This window comes from Rhinoderma darwinii, chromosome 3 (assembly GCF_050947455.1).
Source record: "Rhinoderma darwinii isolate aRhiDar2 chromosome 3, aRhiDar2.hap1, whole genome shotgun sequence".
NCBI lineage: Eukaryota > Metazoa > Chordata > Amphibia > Anura > Rhinodermatidae > Rhinoderma > Rhinoderma darwinii.
In genome coordinates this window covers 9,054,289-9,072,794 of record NC_134689.1, presented here as the reverse complement: position 1 = coordinate 9,072,794, position 18,506 = coordinate 9,054,289, and the positions used below count along the sequence as shown (strand labels likewise).

Sequence of the window (18,506 nt, the reverse complement as noted above, 5' to 3'; positions counted from 1 at the left end):
GGAATTCTGGATCATCAAATGTGGGATTAAGGAAATTTCATATACACATTAAAAGAAAAATCAGAAAATAATTGTTTTCTAAAGAAAAGCACTAAATGTAGGGACCATCAGCCACCCCCCTCCTTCCTTCTCACAAACTTGCTGCTGGCTGTAAGGCAACTGATTGTAGCAGGAGCCCTCCCCCACTGCTCTGTTGCAATAGTAGACCAGGGACACTAAACTGTGCCCCCCTCCTCTATTGCCTGCCAGCCCAAATGCAGGGGATTGGAGGAAATGATTACCCGTATTCTCGGCAAGATATTTACAGGAAAATTCTGCAGGCTGACAAACAGGTTTACTGTTCCTGTAAGAGCGAGCGCAGAACAAAAGTCAATGTTTATTTGGAAAACACTCTTAGACCAGGCGTGGCATAAGGTATGCCACCTGGCAGGTACGGTGTTTTCCTTGACGCTGACAGCCATGGCATCTGCTATTTTGAGAGACGAGCTGGACTGTTCCATTTGTTTGGACATTTTTAGAGACCCTGTAACCCTGAGATGTGGACACAACTTCTGCCGGGTCTGTATTGATCAGTTCTTGGATACACGGGACGAGTCTGGACTTTATTCCTGTCCTGAATGCAGAGAAGAGTTTCGGGAGCGGCCTGCACTGCTGAGGAACATAACTCTATGTAATATAGTGCGGAATTTCCTGTTTACTCAGCCAGATAAAGAACAGACCGGGATCTGCTGCACTTACTGTGTGGACTCTGCTGAACCTGCTGTTAAATCCTGTCTACACTGTGAAGCTTCTCTGTGTGATAAACACCTGAGAGTTCACAGCAAGGCAGCAGAACACGTTTTATCTGAACCCAGCACTTCCCTGGAGAACAGAAAATGTTCCATCCATAAGAAGCTCTTGGAGTATTACTGCTTTGAAGATGCTACACCTGTCTGTGCCACCTGCTACCTGTTTGGTGGGCACAGAAGACACCAGGTGGAGATGCTAAATGAGGCCTCTGAGAAGAAGAAAGAGATCCTGAGGAATGTTCTGCAGGAACTGACCACAAAGAGGGAGGAGACTGAGGAAAGAGTCCAGAGTCTCCAGGATCACAAAAGAGAAGCACAAGGTAAAACTGCTTGTTTAACAGAGAGAGTCACGGTCCTGTTTCGAGACCTCAGGAGACGGGTGGATGATCTGGAGGAGAGAATCCTGAGTGAGATCTCCAGGCAGGATGAGCAGGTGTCACTGTCAGTCTTGGATCTGATCAAGAACCTAGAGATGAAGACAGAGGAGTTGACGGAGAAGATCCGCCATTTGCAGATGGCCTGTAATTTACAAGATTCACTGGCTTTCTTAAGAGAATCGGGCAGCAGGAGTCGATGGGACGTCACGACAGGAGGCGATGCGATGGCTCATATTGCAAGTGATCTGGATGAAGGTCTGATCTCTGACACTTTACACAGAGACTTAGATGATATTGTATCAGGGGTAAAGAAAATGTTTCACGTGCAGAAGAAATCTGATGATATAACCGATCCAAAGATGGCGCCTGAGGAACAAGACAAAGCCTCAGTCTTTAGCTTGTTGCCAATACATCGGTTATTTCATGGTGAGAAAGAGAAGTGGAGCTTATTCCATTCCAGAGAACCACAGAGGGCACAGCCCGTTCCTGCACCATCTGTCGCTCAGGAGCCATTTCTGGTTTTTGAGAGTCCATTTACTCCATCTAGGTCCAAGAAAAAAGGTTTGTTTAGTAATATCCCAGATGTTACTCTGCCAACATGGGAGAACTGGCTGAAAAAGTGACGCCTGCAAAGAGATGAACATGGTGCCAAGTAATGATGTAACAATTATAAAGAAATAAGGGACACTTAGCGGTCGGAGTCCCTTATTCCTGCAGCTTAGTTCTCTTCATCCTCGGGCACTGCCATAGGCGACCAGACCAACATCAGGGGTCGTCTGCAGCGGCACCCAGGAGTACAGAGGACTGTAAACTGCAGGAATACGGAGGTGAGTTTCTGCAGAGTCTGGTCTGGGGTCTATATTAGTTTAGGCGGTCTTGTCTGGGGTCTATATATGTTCAGGGATCTGGGTTCTGTATTCATTTGAGAGTGTTATAAAGAGGACCATACGTACTACTTGGGATTCAAATGCTTTAGGTTGGGGGTGTGTCCTATATAAATGGGCGGGGCAGATGTTAAACATTTTGCACAACGCTTCTTGGCATCTCTTGCTTCTCAAAAGTTGGCAAGTGTAAAATAATGGAGTAGAATGTGTTCAGCCCTAAAAGCAAACAATGTGACCTGCTACACAGGATTGTACCGGAAATGATACCGGAGCTGTATTTAAAGGAACTCTCCGGCCAAAGCTCATACACTGGTCCTCAATTGATCAAAACCGTCCTTCTTACCCATAGAAACCATTTAGCGCTCAGCTTTCATTGCTCAAACTGTCCAGGAATAATAAAAGCTGGATTATGATTGGTTGCTATTGAGAGCAGGGCCTAGAACAAGTCCTCAGGGGGTGGAGCATGACACAAGGATTTTCTATGGTGCTCCCTGAAACCCTATGTCAAGCTCCGCCCCTGATTTAAGGATAACACAGAATATCCGTATTGTCAGAATGTTCTATATGACATTTACATTGATCATATTTTGCAGTAATATACTGTACTTAGTATTTTCTTTTTCTATGATTTTAATTTGAAAATACGATACAGATTTTCTGCTGAAATACTGGGATATAATGGTGTGAACTGGTTTATTGATCTCTGTACATCTTCAAGGAATTTTGCACTTTTAGGTAAATTATCAGTTCTCGTATAATGAAAAAGTTTTGCGACTTTCTATTATACTTTTTTGTTTCAATATCTCTGCTTGCTGTCAGTGACCTCTTCCTCAGTCTTTTGTATATCCTGCAACAACTGTACCAGTACAATTTTTAATGTCTTCTTCTCTGGTGTGAGGGATCTCTCAGGGCTCGATCAAGGTTGATAGAGGACCCTGGGCCCCTCAACGTCATCAATGCTGCGTCGCATATAATGTTCTGATGCTGCCCGGCGTCAGGAACTTCTATGAGCCGGCGCAGCATAATGAGGAAGCCGGAGTGGAGAAGAGGAGCGGTTGGGCAAGCATAAATATTTTACCTTTATTTGTCTGCAAGGGGTTGGGGGGGGGGGGGTGTGTGGTAGTCCAATCGGGATAGGGCTACGGTACGGGGCCTCTACCTCGCTATGCCCCACAGAGTGAAATATACGCCAGTTAGGAGTGGGCATAAATTTCCACTATAATTCTGGTGTAGATTACAATAAAATTGTCAGGCTGATGTGACGCCACTTTTCGCAAAAGAATCAAGGGCGGCGTAAAAAAAGGCCACAAGTCCCAATGAAAAATGTCTCAAGTGTATTATAAGATTATAACTATGGTGGTTGGTAAGGGGCCCTTATTGCCCAGGGGCCAGGACCAATCCCAGTCTGCCCCTGGGGCGGCTGAGTTGTCTTGTTGTCTGCTGCTGAGGGAAACAAGGATGGACATGGCAGAATTTAATATGCTCAATGCTATGGTCAACCAGTAGATAAGCGGCGTCAGAGGTGTGTATGACACTTATCTCCATCTCCCTACAGCAATAATGTGAATGCTCAGCCACCGGGTTTCTCCTACTTAGCAGTGCAGGCAAAGAAAAAGAACCAGAAGAAAATATTTTTTTTTAAACATAATATTCGATAACACAGATTGACATTCAATTATCATTAATAAAAAGTGCAAAATATTTTTTTTTCACATAATACTTTCCAGGTCATTTATAAAATACAACTTTCTCCAAAATCGACCAAATTCTGAACACAGACAAAAAAATAAAAAATTATTCTCTCACAATCTGATTTTTTGTATGAAATTGTAAAAATTTATACTTAAAGGGATTGTCCATAGTCTGGACATATTAGATAAGGTAGGCAGCGCCGTGATGTCAGGCCCAATGGTTACATGATAAAGTCACGTGACTGCATGATCCAATGGCTCTACTGCTGTATGTGTATATAGGCAAGAACTTTAGAGGCGGTTCTGGCAAATTTTGGGGGTGTTCCCAGTTAGGACTGGGCGGGGCTTACAAATGTCCTACAATTTGGCATTAAAACGTTAGTGAGTACGAGTAGAAGAGAGAGTTTGATATAAAGTGCAATGCAATGTCTTATAGTAAACATCCAGTAGGAGGCGATAGACAGCACACAATCTTTCATGATCCTTCTTCTTTCCTCCTGGTCTTGTCCTGAAGCTCCATCTGTGTAGCATGAAGATGTAGTCTCAAGTATAGCTCAGAATGTCCCGTGACCACTCCAGTATGCGTTGCTACATGTATTGAGAAAGTGGTCACCCAGAAAGACAGTCAAGTGGTTGCTAGGCAACGGCAAGAGGAAAAATAAACGGACTGTGCCAAGTTATAATAAAGTGCAGTTTGGCTTTACGCCATTAAGAAGGAGAGGTCATCGGTGAAACTGTTGAGTCTTATGTAACGACTTACGAGATAAGACTGTAGAGATAACCCGCAAACGGCTAGAAGCAAAGCCAAGTAATAAGGCGTCACATGGGAAAGAACAAACTGGTCCCAGGTCAGGAAGAGGTGAGTGGTTATCCCGAAGAAAAGTCCTACTAGGCTTGAGAGATTTAAGCTCAGGTTATACTTCCACAAGACGTCGTCATTATGGCACTGAGCAAGCACCAAGGCTAAGAGGCCCATGACCACGATGACTAGCGAAGAGTACGTGAGGATGAGGGACAAGGTAAGTCCATGGGGAGAGGTGGTTCCGTACAGGTCCTCAAATTGGGTGATACAGCGGCAGTCCTCAGTAGTGGCGTTATGTAAGCAGTAGTTGTAGAAGCCGATCTTCTTGCAGCCGTCGACCAGAAGGTTCCCACCTCCGATGATCAAGGCGTAAACAAGGAGAAGACAGACCAGGATCTGTACCAAGATGATTGTAACTCCCCGACATCGAAGGCTCGGCCCCATCTTCTGCCCCATCATCTTGTCTTCCACCACCGAGAAGATTCAACGTCTATGGAGGGAATAAAACAACTGTAAATGTTTGGGGTCATAGGATCCTATATAAAAGCGGGACATCAACGTCCTGGAGATATTTGTGGGTGGTGAGGCAAACAAAATTTTTACATCCAACCACATCACACATGGTGAAGACTAAATGGACCCAAGTGTAGCGCAATATCACCCATTATCACCAGTTTACACTGGGCGATTATCGGGCTGACAAGGGTTCATATAGCGCTCGTTGACGATAATTGCCCGGTGTAAACAGGGCAGCGATCAGCAGATGAACGAGGAAACCCTCAATCATCTGCTGATCGCATCGTTTTAAAAAAGTTAAATATTATCATTGTCGGCCGCACATCTCGGTGTGTAAACAGGGAGACGCGCTGCCGACGTGATAACGTATGGGGACGAGCGATCAGAGTAACAACCGCTCGTCCCCATCCATAGCTCCGTGTGACAGGAGCAAATGAGCGCCGATCAACGATGGCTCATTGATCGGAGCTCGCTGCAGTGGCTGATTGTTGGCCGGTGTAATAGGGCCTTAAAAGGATCTACTATATCTTCAATTTAATCAAATCTATTGCTCCCTGGTATCAGTCGTTTCAGGCTAGTTGGGAGGAGGGTAACTGTAATATGGGATGACTGACAGAAATGTTAGTGAATGTAAGGCTGTATAAGAGACGCTCAGGGCCCTATTTCATGGCCTGACAGGAGCGCCGATCAACAAGACCGCTCGTTGATCGGCGATCGTTTTCTCCTTTCACACTGAGCTATGATTGGTATAGGGACAAGCACTCGTTACTACAATCGCTCGTCCTCATACATTATTATCATATCGGCAGCACATTGTTTACACTGGGGGATGTGCTGCCCACAACGATAATATTTCAGGGTGCATGAATGATACGATCAGCCGATGAACGAGGGTTTGCTTGTTGATCGGCTGATCGCTGCCCTGTTTACGCAGGGAAAAGATCGGCAACAAACGTTCTGTGAATGCTCGATTTCCCGAAAAGGCTTCATTCACATTTTGCGCTCGGGCTCCATTCCGACGTTGTGTCTGAGCTTTCTGTCAGAATGGAGCCCTGACAGACTCAAACGGAAACTATAGGTTTCCGTTTCCATCAACATTGAGTCGACTGCGCTATTCATTCCGTCAAAACGATGGAACCATTGCACAACGGAGACAAACGGAAATCATTGGCACCGGATCCGTCACTATTGAAATCAAATCTGGTTTCCGTTTGTGTCTGTCAGGACTCCGTTCCGACGGTCAGCTCCGATGGAGCGTCGGAACGGAGCCCTAGCGCAGATGTGGACGAAGCCTAATCGGCCCATGTAAAAGGGCCCTAACTGTCCTGGGGGCGGCCATATTGGAGTTCAGCAGGGTGTGCTTGCGCTTTATGGCAGCTGAAAAGAATAAGTGTTAATGGACACAAAAACGTCAATAGACTAATACAGTTACTAGGAAGAGATGAAGCTGAGCCCCTCCCACACAGATTAGGTAGTGACAAGGGCGCAGCATATACAGCCTTATCTGTATGTATGGCGCATAGTGTCACTATCCTGCCTTACCTCGGTCTCAAGCAGCACAATAGATCGGTCATCTGTCATTAAATGCCCGTCTAATGATAATATGACTCTGCTGCCACCACCTCCTGTGACAATGAGAGGATGCTTATGTCTCCGCCCTCTTATGATGGGATGACTCTGCAGACTTTAGTAATAATGAGAGGACTCTGCTGGCCCTTCCCTCTAATAAATGAGTAGATGCTGATGACCTAGTGCTCGAATGATGGGATGACACTGCGCTCCCTGCACTTTAATGATGAGATGATTCTACTGACCCTGTGCTCTAATGAGGAGATGATTCTGCTGAACCCACCCTCTAATGATATGACTCTGCTGTCCCTGCGCTCTAATGATGAGATGACTGCTGACCCTGCGCACTAATGATGGGATGACTGCTGACCCTGCGCACTAATGATGGGATGACTGCTGACCCTGCGCACTAATGATGAGATGACTCTGCTGACCCTGACCTATTACAATAAGGAGATGACTCTGCTTACCCTATCCCAGTCTATACAGCAAAGCTGAAAGATGATCTGCAAAAAGCAGGAAATGTCAGCCTAATATATATCTGCTCCAGTGGCCAGTGTGAAAACAGATATTTTTTTTTCTCAATTCACATCCCCCCCCCAAAAAAAACCCATAAAACAAGATGGGGGAGATTTACTAAGATAAATACGGCAGAATTCTTGCTCAATTTGTCCCAAAAACTGTCGCAGTTAGGGCCTGTTCACATCAGCGTTCGTTTTGCTGAGGGGTTTCATCAGAAGTTTCCTTCGGGCTAACCCCTCAGCGGAAAGTCAAACGGAAACCTAAGCTTCCGTTTCCCTCACCATTGATATCAACTCGACTGCGCTATTGGTTCCGTTATGTCGTGTGGTGTCACCAAGAATAAGCCCTATACTGAACCAGTACACCTGTCAAGTCACGCCTATGTAACATGACTCCTCCTAAAAGAGTTTCTGCTGTGGAGATGTAGCAGAGCTCAGTTTGTCTGCACAAATAATCTGTGGTTTTACATACAACCTACTACGTAATCCTGATCCAGATATTTATAACCATGCAGCCTCCAAAAGTAAAATGACAAATTCATCTCTGCTACATAAAGCAGGGCTGAATTTGTCATTTTTATCTGTGTTTTCTGTGCGCTGAGATTACTCAGCAGGTTTATCTGCAGTGCTATGGAAAACTCCAGTTAACACATTGTGAAATCACATGAGTTGTGCCATGAGATAAACTCAGCTCTGCTACACGCTGCTGCTGCTGCTGCTCTTACTTTCAGTTTCCCAGAAGGTCATTGCAGTTGATTGTGATTTCCAAGAATCTGAAAGCTACAGTCTGCAGAATACAGGTTACAGTCTGCGGTATACAGATTACAGGGCTGCTTGTCTCCATGTCCTCGCTTACCACCACCAGACGTCTTTTATGTCCTGAGGGATGTGACCAAGAGTCGCCGTTAACTGTTTGATCACTGAAAGGCAATGCACGCCCCCCCCCCCCCCCCCCCGAATAAATGTATTACAGAATCGCCGATTTACTGGTGTACGGGCCCTTTACACTCACTCCCTATGCGCAAGGTGGTCTCCTGTGCCCCCTCACTCTCAGCATTATATGGTCTCCTGTGCCCCCTCACTCTCAGCATTATATTATCTCCTGTGCCCCCTCACTCTCAGCATTATATGGTCTCCTGTGCCCCCTCACTGTCAGCATTATATTATCTCCTGTGCCCCCTCACTCTCAGCATTATATGGTCTCCTGTGCCCCCTCACTGTCAGCATTATATGGTCCCCTGTGGCCCCTCACTCTCAGCATTATATGGTCTCCTGTGGCCCCTCACTCTCAGCATTATATTATCTCCTGTGCCCCCTCACTCTCAGCATTATATGGTCTCCTGTGCCCCCTCACTGTCAGCATTATATGGTCCCCTGTGGCCCCTCACTCTCAGCATTATATGGTCTCCTGTGCCCCCTCACTCTCAGCATTATATGGTCTCCTGTGCCCCCTCACTGTCAGCATTATATGGTCCCCTGTGGCCCCTCACTCTCAGCATTATATGGTCTCCTGTGCCCCCTCACTGTCAGCATTATATGGTCCCCTGTGGCCCCTCACTCTCAGCATTATATGGTCTCCTGTGCCCCCTCACTCACAGCATTATATGGTCTCCTGTGCCTCCTCGCTCACAGCATTATATGGTCCCCTGTGCCCCCTCACTGTCAGCATTATATGGTCCCCTGTGGCCCCTCACTCTCAGCATTATATTATCTCCTGTGCCCCCTCACTCTCAGCATTATATGGTCTCCTGTGCCCCCTCACTCACAGCATTATATGGTCTCCTGTGCCCCCTCACTCTCAGCATTATATGGTCTCCTGTGCCCCCTCACTCACAGCATTATATGGTCTCCTGTGCCCCCTCACTCTCAGCATTATATTATCTCCTGTGCCCCCTCACTGTCAGCATTATATGGTCCCCTGTGGCCCCTCACTCTCAGCATTATATGGTCTCCTGTGCCCCCTCACTCTCAGCATTATATGGTCTCCTGTGCCCCCTCACTCTCAGCATTATATGGTCTCCTGTGCCCCCTCACTCTCAGCATTATATGGTCTCCTGTGCCCCCTCACTCTCAGCATTATATGGTCTCCTGTGCCCCCTCACTCTCAGCATTATATGGTCCCCTGTGCCCCCTCACTCACAGCATTATATGGTCTCCTGTGCCCCCTCACTCTCAGCATTATATGGTCTCCTGTGCCCCCTCACTCACAGCATTATATGGTCTCCTGTGCCCCCTCACTCACAGCATTATATGGTCTCCTGTGCCCCCTCACTCTCAGCATTATATGGTCTCCTGTGCCCCCTCACTCTCAGCATTATATGGTCTCCTGTGCCCCCTCACTCTCAGCATTATATGGTCTCCTGTGCCCCCTCACTCTCAGCATTATATGGTCTCCTGTGCCCCCTCACTCTCAGCATTATATGGTCTCCTGTGCCCCCTCACTCTCAGCATTATATGGTCCCCTGTGCCCCCTCACTCACAGCATTATATGGTCTCCTGTGCCCCCTCACTCTCAGCATTATATGGTCTCCTGTGCCCCCTCACTCACAGCATTATATGGTCTCCTGTGCCCCCTCACTCACAGCATTATATGGTCTCCTGTGCCCCCTCACTCTCAGCATTATATGGTCTCCTGTGCCCCCTCACTCACAGCATTATATGGTCTCCTGTGCCCCCTCATTCACAGCATTATATGGTCTCCTGTGCCCCCTCACTCTCAGCATTATATTATCTCCTGTGCCCCCTCACTCAGCATTATATTATCTCCTGTGCCCCCTCACTCACAGCATTATATGGTCACCTGTGGCCCCTCACTCTCAGCATTATATTATCCCCTGTGCCCCCTCACTCACAGCATTATATGGTCTCCTGTGCCCCCTCACTCTCAGCATTATATTATCTCCTGTGCCCCCTCACTCACAGCATTATATGGTCCCCTGTGGCCCCTCACTCTCAGCATTATATTATCCCCTGTGCCCCCTCACTCACAGCATTATATGGTCACCTGTGGCCCCTCACTCTCAGCATTATATTATCCCCTGTGCCCCCTCACTCACAGCATTATATGGTCTCCTGTGCCCCCTCACTCTCAGCATTATATTATCTCCTGTGCCCCCTCATTCACAGCATTATATTATCCCCTGTGGCCCCTCACTCTCAGCATTATATGGTCTCCTGTGCCCCCTCACTCTCAGCATTATATTATCCCCTGTGGCCCCTCACTCACAGCATTATATGGTCACCTGTGCCCCCTCACTCACAGCATTATATGGTCACCTGTGCCCCCTCATTCACAGCATTATATGGTCACCTGTGCCCCCTCACTCTCAGCATTATATTATTCCCTGTGGCCCCTCACTCTCAGCATTATATGGTCTCCTGTGCCCCCTCACTCTCAGCATTATATTATCTCCTGTGCCCCCTCACTCTCAGCATTATATGGTCTCCTGTGCCCCCTCATTCACAGCATTATATGGTCTCCTGTGCCCCCTCACTCTCAGCATTATATGGTCTCCTGTGCCCCCTCACTGTCAGCATTATATGGTCCCCTGTGGCCCCTCACTCTCAGCATTATATTATCTCCTGTGCCCCCTCACTCACAGCATTATATGGTCTCCTGTGCCCCCTCACTCACAGCATTATATGGTCTCCTGTGCCCCCTCACTCTCAGCATTATATGGTCTCCTGTGCCCCCTCACTCACAGCATTATATTATTCCCTGTGGCCCCTCACTCTCAGCATTATATGGTCTCCTGTGCCCCCTCACTCTCAGCATTATATTATCTCCTGTGCCCCCTCACTCTCAGCATTATATGGTCTCCTGTGCCCCCTCATTCACAGCATTATATGGTCTCCTGTGCCCCCTCACTCTCAGCATTATATGGTCTCCTGTGCCCCCTCACTGTCAGCATTATATGGTCTCCTGTGCCCCCTCACTCTCAGCATTATATTATCTCCTGTGCCCCCTCACTCTCAGCATTATATGGTCTCCTGTGCCCCCTCACTCACAGCATTATATGGTCTCCTGTGCCCCCTCACTCTCAGCATTATATGGTCTCCTGTGCCCCCTCACTCACAGCATTATATGGTCTCCTGTGCCCCCTCACTCACAGCATTATATGGTCTCCTGTGCCCCCTCACTCTCAGCATTATATGGTCTCCTGTGCCCCCTCACTCTCAGCATTATATGGTCTCCTGTGCCCCCTCACTCTCAGCATTATATGGTCTCCTGTGCCCCCTCACTCTCAGCATTATATGGTCTCCTGTGCCCCCTCACTCTCAGCATTATATGGTCTCCTGTGCCCCCTCACTCTCAGCATTATATGGTCCCCTGTGCCCCCTCACTCACAGCATTATATGGTCTCCTGTGCCCCCTCACTCTCAGCATTATATGGTCTCCTGTGCCCCCTCACTCACAGCATTATATGGTCTCCTGTGCCCCCTCACTCACAGCATTATATGGTCTCCTGTGCCCCCTCACTCTCAGCATTATATGGTCTCCTGTGCCCCCTCACTCACAGCATTATATGGTCTCCTGTGCCCCCTCATTCACAGCATTATATGGTCTCCTGTGCCCCCTCACTCTCAGCATTATATTATCTCCTGTGCCCCCTCACTCAGCATTATATTATCTCCTGTGCCCCCTCACTCACAGCATTATATGGTCACCTGTGGCCCCTCACTCTCAGCATTATATTATCCCCTGTGCCCCCTCACTCACAGCATTATATGGTCTCCTGTGCCCCCTCACTCTCAGCATTATATTATCTCCTGTGCCCCCTCACTCACAGCATTATATGGTCCCCTGTGGCCCCTCACTCTCAGCATTATATTATCCCCTGTGCCCCCTCACTCACAGCATTATATGGTCACCTGTGGCCCCTCACTCTCAGCATTATATTATCCCCTGTGCCCCCTCACTCACAGCATTATATGGTCTCCTGTGCCCCCTCACTCTCAGCATTATATTATCTCCTGTGCCCCCTCATTCACAGCATTATATTATCCCCTGTGGCCCCTCACTCTCAGCATTATATGGTCTCCTGTGCCCCCTCACTCTCAGCATTATATTATCCCCTGTGGCCCCTCACTCACAGCATTATATGGTCACCTGTGCCCCCTCACTCACAGCATTATATGGTCACCTGTGCCCCCTCATTCACAGCATTATATGGTCACCTGTGCCCCCTCACTCTCAGCATTATATTATTCCCTGTGGCCCCTCACTCTCAGCATTATATGGTCTCCTGTGCCCCCTCACTCTCAGCATTATATTATCTCCTGTGCCCCCTCACTCTCAGCATTATATGGTCTCCTGTGCCCCCTCATTCACAGCATTATATGGTCTCCTGTGCCCCCTCACTCTCAGCATTATATGGTCTCCTGTGCCCCCTCACTGTCAGCATTATATGGTCCCCTGTGGCCCCTCACTCTCAGCATTATATTATCTCCTGTGCCCCCTCACTCACAGCATTATATGGTCTCCTGTGCCTCCTCGCTCACAGCATTATATGGTCCCCTGTGCCCCCTCACTCTCAGCATTATATGGTCTCCTGTGCCCCCTCATTCACAGCATTATATGGTCTCCTGTGCCCCCTCACTCTCAGCATTATATTATCTCCTGTGCCCCCTCATTCACAGCATTATATTATCCCCTGTGGCCCCTCACTCTCAGCATTATATGGTCTCCTGTGCCCCCTCACTCTCAGCATTATATTATCCCCTGTGGCCCCTCACTCACAGCATTATATGGTCACCTGTGCCCCCTCACTCACAGCATTATATGGTCACCTGTGCCCCCTCATTCACAGCATTATATGGTCACCTGTGCCCCCTCACTCTCAGCATTATATTATTCCCTGTGGCCCCTCACTCTCAGCATTATATGGTCTCCTGTGCCCCCTCACTCTCAGCATTATATTATCTCCTGTGCCCCCTCACTCTCAGCATTATATGGTCTCCTGTGCCCCCTCATTCACAGCATTATATGGTCTCCTGTGCCCCCTCACTCTCAGCATTATATGGTCTCCTGTGCCCCCTCACTGTCAGCATTATATGGTCCCCTGTGGCCCCTCACTCTCAGCATTATATTATCTCCTGTGCCCCCTCACTCACAGCATTATATGGTCTCCTGTGCCTCCTCGCTCACAGCATTATATGGTCCCCTGTGCCCCCTCACTCTCAGCATTATATGGTCTCCTGTGCCCCCTCATTCACAGCATTATATGGTCTCCTGTGCCCCCTCACTCTCAGCATTATATTATCTCCTGTGCCCCCTCACTGTCAGCATTATATGGTCCCCTGTGGCCCCTCACTCTCAGCATTATATGGTCTCCTGTGCCCCCTCACTCTCAGCATTATATGGTCTCCTGTGCCCCCTCACTCACAGCATTATATGGTCTCCTGTGCCCCCTCACTCACAGCATTATATGGTCTCCTGTGCCCCCTCACTCTCAGCATTATATGGTCCCCTGTGGCCCCTCACTCTCAGCATTATATGGTCTCCTGTGCCCCCTCACTCACAGCATTATATGGTCTCCTGTGCCCCCTCACTCACAGCATTATATGGTCTCCTGTGCTCCCTCACTCTCAGCATTATATGGTCTCCTGTGCCCCCTCACTCACAGCATTATATGGTCTCCTGTGCCCCCTCACTCACAGCATTATATGGTCTCCTGTGCCCCCTCACTCTCAGCATTATATGGTCTCCTGTGCCCCCTCACTCACAGCATTATATGGTCTCCTGTGCCCCCTCACTCTCAGCATTATATGGTCTCCTGTGCCCCCTCACTCTCAGCATTATATGGTCTCCTGTGGCCCCTCACTCTCAGCATTATATGGTCTCCTGTGCCCCCTCACTCTCAGCATTATATGGTCTCCTGTGCCCCCTCACTCTCAGCATTATATGGTCTCCTGTGCCCCCTCACTCTCAGCATTATATTATCTCCTGTGCCCCCTCACTCTCAGCATTATATGGTCCCCTGTGCCCCCTCACTCACAGCATTATATGGTCTCCTGTGCCCCCTCACTCTCAGCATTATATGGTCTCCTGTGCCCCCTCACTCACAGCATTATATGGTCTCCTGTGCCCCCTCACTCACAGCATTATATGGTCTCCTGTGCCCCCTCACTCTCAGCATTATATGGTCTCCTGTGCCCCCTCACTCACAGCATTATATGGTCTCCTGTGCCCCCTCATTCACAGCATTATATGGTCTCCTGTGCCCCCTCACTCTCAGCATTATATTATCTCCTGTGCCCCCTCACTCAGCATTATATTATCTCCTGTGCCCCCTCACTCTCAGCATTATATGGTCCCCTGTGGCCCCTCACTCTCAGCATTATATTATCCCCTGTGCCCCCTCACTCACAGCATTATATGGTCACCTGTGGCCCCTCACTCTCAGCATTATATTATCCCCTGTGCCTCCTCACTCACAGCATTATATGGTCTCCTGTGCCCCCTCACTCACAGCATTATATGGTCTCCTGTGCCCCCTCACTCTCAGCATTATATTATCTCCTGTGCCCCCTCATTCACAGCATTATATGGTCTCCTGTGCCCCCTCACTCTCAGCATTATATTATCCCCTGTGGCCCCTCACTCACAGCATTATATGGTCACCTGTGCCCCCTCACTCACAGCATTATATGGTCACCTGTGCCCCCTCATTCACAGCATTATATGGTCACCTGTGCCCCCTCACTCTCAGCATTATATTATCCCCTGTGGCCCCTCACTCTCAGCATTATATGGTCTCCTGTGGCCCCTCACTCACAGCGTTATATTATCTCCTGTGGCCCCTCACTCTCAGCATTATATTATCCCCTGTGGCCCCTCACTCACATCATTATATGGTCTCCTGTGGCCCCTCACTCACAGCGTTATAAGGTCTCCTGTGGCCCTTCTCCCTGCACAGGATGTTTTTCTCGTCCGGCTTGTTTACCGCTCAGTTCTATTCATAGGTCGTGTTTTTGGTGTTGTGTTGCGTTGTTTGCAATTTTCTGTTCCATCATTGTGACATAGACTTGGATTTTTGCCAATCGCTCCCTGCCCCCCCTCCACCCCCGGCCCAGGGTCAGACTGCAGATCATTTATGTAAGTTGTGGATCACAACTATCAAAGAAAAGACACAGAGCAAGTGTGAACAACGGTGGGGGTCCGGGACCCCCGGTCCTTTATTCTGTCTATGTATGGTGTAATATTACAATCTGATAGGACAAGGAAGAGGAGACAGAGGTGACGACTAAGGCCCCAGAGCAACATCAAAAACGGTGGCAAGGAATAAAATTACAAAAATTCATCTCTATTCAAATCTGCGTTTTATTTGCCAAAAACATCCAAAAATAAAAATCCCTCTAAACCAGCACCAAACATCCCGGATCATTGGACAGACAGAGAAGTAAAGAAAAACTGCCTGAAAGCAAACAGGTTCTCCGTGAAGACATGGGAAAGACTGAACGAGGGGCTTACGGAAAAATCATAGGCCCCAAATATACAAAATCATTGTTAAACATAAAGTTATATATCTTTACAGGGGCAGAGCTCTGTTTTTCTGACACGGAGCTCCTAATCCCCTGCCATGGAGTTAAATGATAAAAAAATGTTCTGCCTGCAGCGGCCACTAGGGGGAGCTCCCTACATATGGACTTACTGAACCAGATGTAAAAATGCACTGAGCCCTCTAGTGGTGACTACAGGTAAACAACATGACTGTGATGGAAAGCAGTTCCAATGCCGGTCTCATTGGTGGGTACGCCGCTGATCTCGTAACTCTACTCTAATAACAAAACCTAATATCAGCCCCTTAAAAAGTTGTATGGAATGAAACTGATCAGGAAACTTCAGCAAAGCAAAGGGCAGAGTACAGATGTGTTTGGATTGTGAGTAGAAAGAGGACAAAGTTCCTAAACAACATTGTGTAAACTTTCAGAAGTTTCTAGACTACAAATCCAGCCAGGGTGGAACTACAATTCCCAGCAGGTGCAGACAGGGTACCATTAGAAGGACAGCGCTTCCATGGCGCCATCTGGTGGTGGAAACATGTTGTATGTTACACTTTGTATCAGTGCTGCATGGAGTGGGGTAGATTTAGTGAACGCACCTCAATTTCTGCGTCATGCGACGCCTGGTTTATTTATTTCCCCAAATACTGGGAATGGGTCCAAATGGGAAGAGGGTCATTTATATTTATCTTCCCTCCTGGATCTGAGCCCGGTCTTGACGAAAACAAACAAACAAAAATAGGACATGTCCGGGCGTGATGGGGGCGAGATCGTTATGAAGGTTTCGATTCTCTCTCAGGCATTCCTGAACCTAATGGTATTTTGATCTTTTTATATTATATATTCTAATGTATAATTCAGCATAATTCCTTTAATCCGGCATTAACTCAACCTGATATTGCGGATTATCGGATGGTCATGAAGAAGTATATAATAGTTATAAATGTAAAAAAAAAACCTAATATATATATATCGGCTGCTCCTGTGCAGGAATCAAGTGCCAGATTATCAGAATACCCAAATGCCAGATTATCAGAATACCCAAATGCCAGATTAAAGGAATTCTAGTTTATAGAATAAAATAAATGGGTATATACAGATAGAAGAAAAAGAGAGATAGATAGATAGATTAGAGATAGATAGATTAGAGATTAGAGATAGATAGATTAGAGATTAGAGAGAGAGATTAGAGATAGATAGATTAGAGATTAGAGATAGATAGATTAGAGATTAGAGATAGATAGATTAGAGATTAGAGAGAGATAGATTAGAGATTAGAGAGAGATTAGAGATAGATAGATTAGAGATAGATTAGAGATTAGAGATAGATAGATTAGAGATTAGAGATAGATAGATTAGAGATTAGAGATAGATAGATTAGAGATTAGAGAGAGATTAGAGATAGATAGATTAGAGATTAGAGAGAGATTAGAGATAGATAGATTAGAGATAGATTAGAGATTAGAGATAGATAGATTAGAGATTTAGAGATTTATAGAGATTTAGAGATTAGAGATTAGAGATAGAGAGATAACCAGCAAAACGACTTCAAGGAAAGTTTAGATTAAGATTTGGAGAACTCACACTCTGTAGTCTCTTCTGTAGTCTCTTCTATAGTCTCTTCTATAGTCTCTTCTGTAGTCTCTTCCGTAGTCTCTTCCGTAGTCTCTTCCGTAGTCTCTTCCGTAGACTCTTCCGTAGACTCTTCTGTAGTCTCTTATGTAGACTCTTCTGTAGTCTCTTCTGTAGACTCTTCTGTAGTCTCTTCCGTAGTCTCTTCTGTAGTCTCTTCCGTAGACTCTTCCGTAGTCTCTTCCGTAGTCTCTTATGTAGACTCTTCTGTAGTCTCTTCTGTAGACTCTTCTGTAGACTCTTCTGTAGTCTCTTCTGTAGTCTCTTCTGTAGACTCTTCTGTAGACTCTTCTGTAGACTCTTCTGTAGACTCTTCTGTAGTCTCTTCTGTAGACTCTTCTGTAGTCTCTTCTGTAGACTCTTCTGTAGTCTCTTCTGTAGTCTCTTCCGTAGACTCTTCCGTAGACTCTTCCGTAGACTCTTCCGTAGTCTCTTCTGTAGACTCTTCTGTAGACTCTTCTGTAGACTCTTCTGTAGACTCTTCCGTAGTCTCTTCCGTAGTCTCTTCCGTAGTCTCTTCCGTAGTCTCTTCCGTAGTCTCTTCCGTAGTCTCTTCCGTAGACTCTTCCGTAGTCTCTTCCGTAGACTCTTCCGTAGTCTCTTCCGTAGTCTCTTCCGTAGACTCTTCTGTAGACTCTTCTGTACGTTCTCCCGCTGTGTTTTGTGCTGTCAGCTTCTCTTCCCAGCAGTCATGTGATCTGTCAGCTGTTTCCACCTCTTGTTTATCTGGAGCCGGGTGATGAACAGGGGAAGTCCTGGGAATAAAAACATCATCCAATGTGGACACAATGTGACTGATATTTACCAGACAGAATATTGTAGAATACGCAACGTGTGTGACTTCTCCTATAAATGAGACTGATCACCTAATATAAAGCCCATAACAGTTGTATATACCACAGGGGCCAGGTACAGGGTATTGTATATATTACTGGGCACCAGGTACAGGGTATTGTATATATTACTGGCACCAGGTACAGGGTATTGTATATATTACTGGCACCAGGTACAGGGTATTGTATATATTACTGGCACCAGGTACAGGGTATTGTATATATTACTGGGCACCAGGTACAGGGTATTGTATATATTACTGGGCACCAGGTACAGAGTATTGTATATATTACTGGGCACCAGGTACAGGGTATTGTATATATTACTGGGCACCAGGTACAGGGTATTATATATATTACTGGGCACCAGGTACAGGGTATTGTATAT

General features: G+C 47.0%; 2 protein-coding genes across 4 annotated transcripts; one reads left to right on the top strand and one right to left on the bottom strand.

The window, feature by feature from the left end:
- Positions 1–459: 459 nt before the first annotated feature.
- On the top strand, positions 460–1,788 carry LOC142748545 (E3 ubiquitin/ISG15 ligase TRIM25-like). The gene has a single exon (XM_075855610.1). The coding sequence runs from the start codon at positions 460–462 to the stop codon at positions 1,786–1,788; it is 1,329 nt and encodes a 442-aa protein (XP_075711725.1).
- Positions 1,789–3,695: 1,907 nt separating this feature from the next.
- On the bottom strand, positions 3,696–17,958 carry TMEM140 (transmembrane protein 140). Of its 3 annotated transcripts, none has more exons than XM_075855839.1 (2): positions 15,029–15,117; positions 3,696–5,032 (listed from the first exon to the last, which is right to left on the bottom strand). In XM_075855839.1, the coding sequence occupies exon 2, from the start codon at positions 4,999–5,001 to the stop codon at positions 4,441–4,443; it is 561 nt and encodes a 186-aa protein (XP_075711954.1). In that variant the 5' UTR covers positions 5,002–5,032; positions 15,029–15,117; the 3' UTR covers positions 3,696–4,440. The 3 variants fall into 3 exon arrangements, with proteins under 3 accessions (XP_075711954.1, XP_075711953.1, XP_075711952.1); XM_075855838.1 differs by having other exon boundaries at positions 14,995–15,084; XM_075855837.1 differs by lacking the exon at positions 15,029–15,117 and adding an exon at positions 17,238–17,958 and having other exon boundaries at positions 3,697–5,032.
- Between the last annotated feature and the right edge of the window lie 548 nt (positions 17,959–18,506).

Excerpts from the sequence above, each read along its gene's own strand:
- LOC142748545 (XM_075855610.1), top strand. The coding sequence starts at position 460 with ATGGCATCTGCTATTTTGAGAGACGAGCTGGACTGTTCCATTTGTTTG.
- TMEM140 (XM_075855837.1), bottom strand. The coding sequence starts at position 5,001 with ATGATGGGGCAGAAGATGGGGCCGAGCCTTCGATGTCGGGGAGTTACA.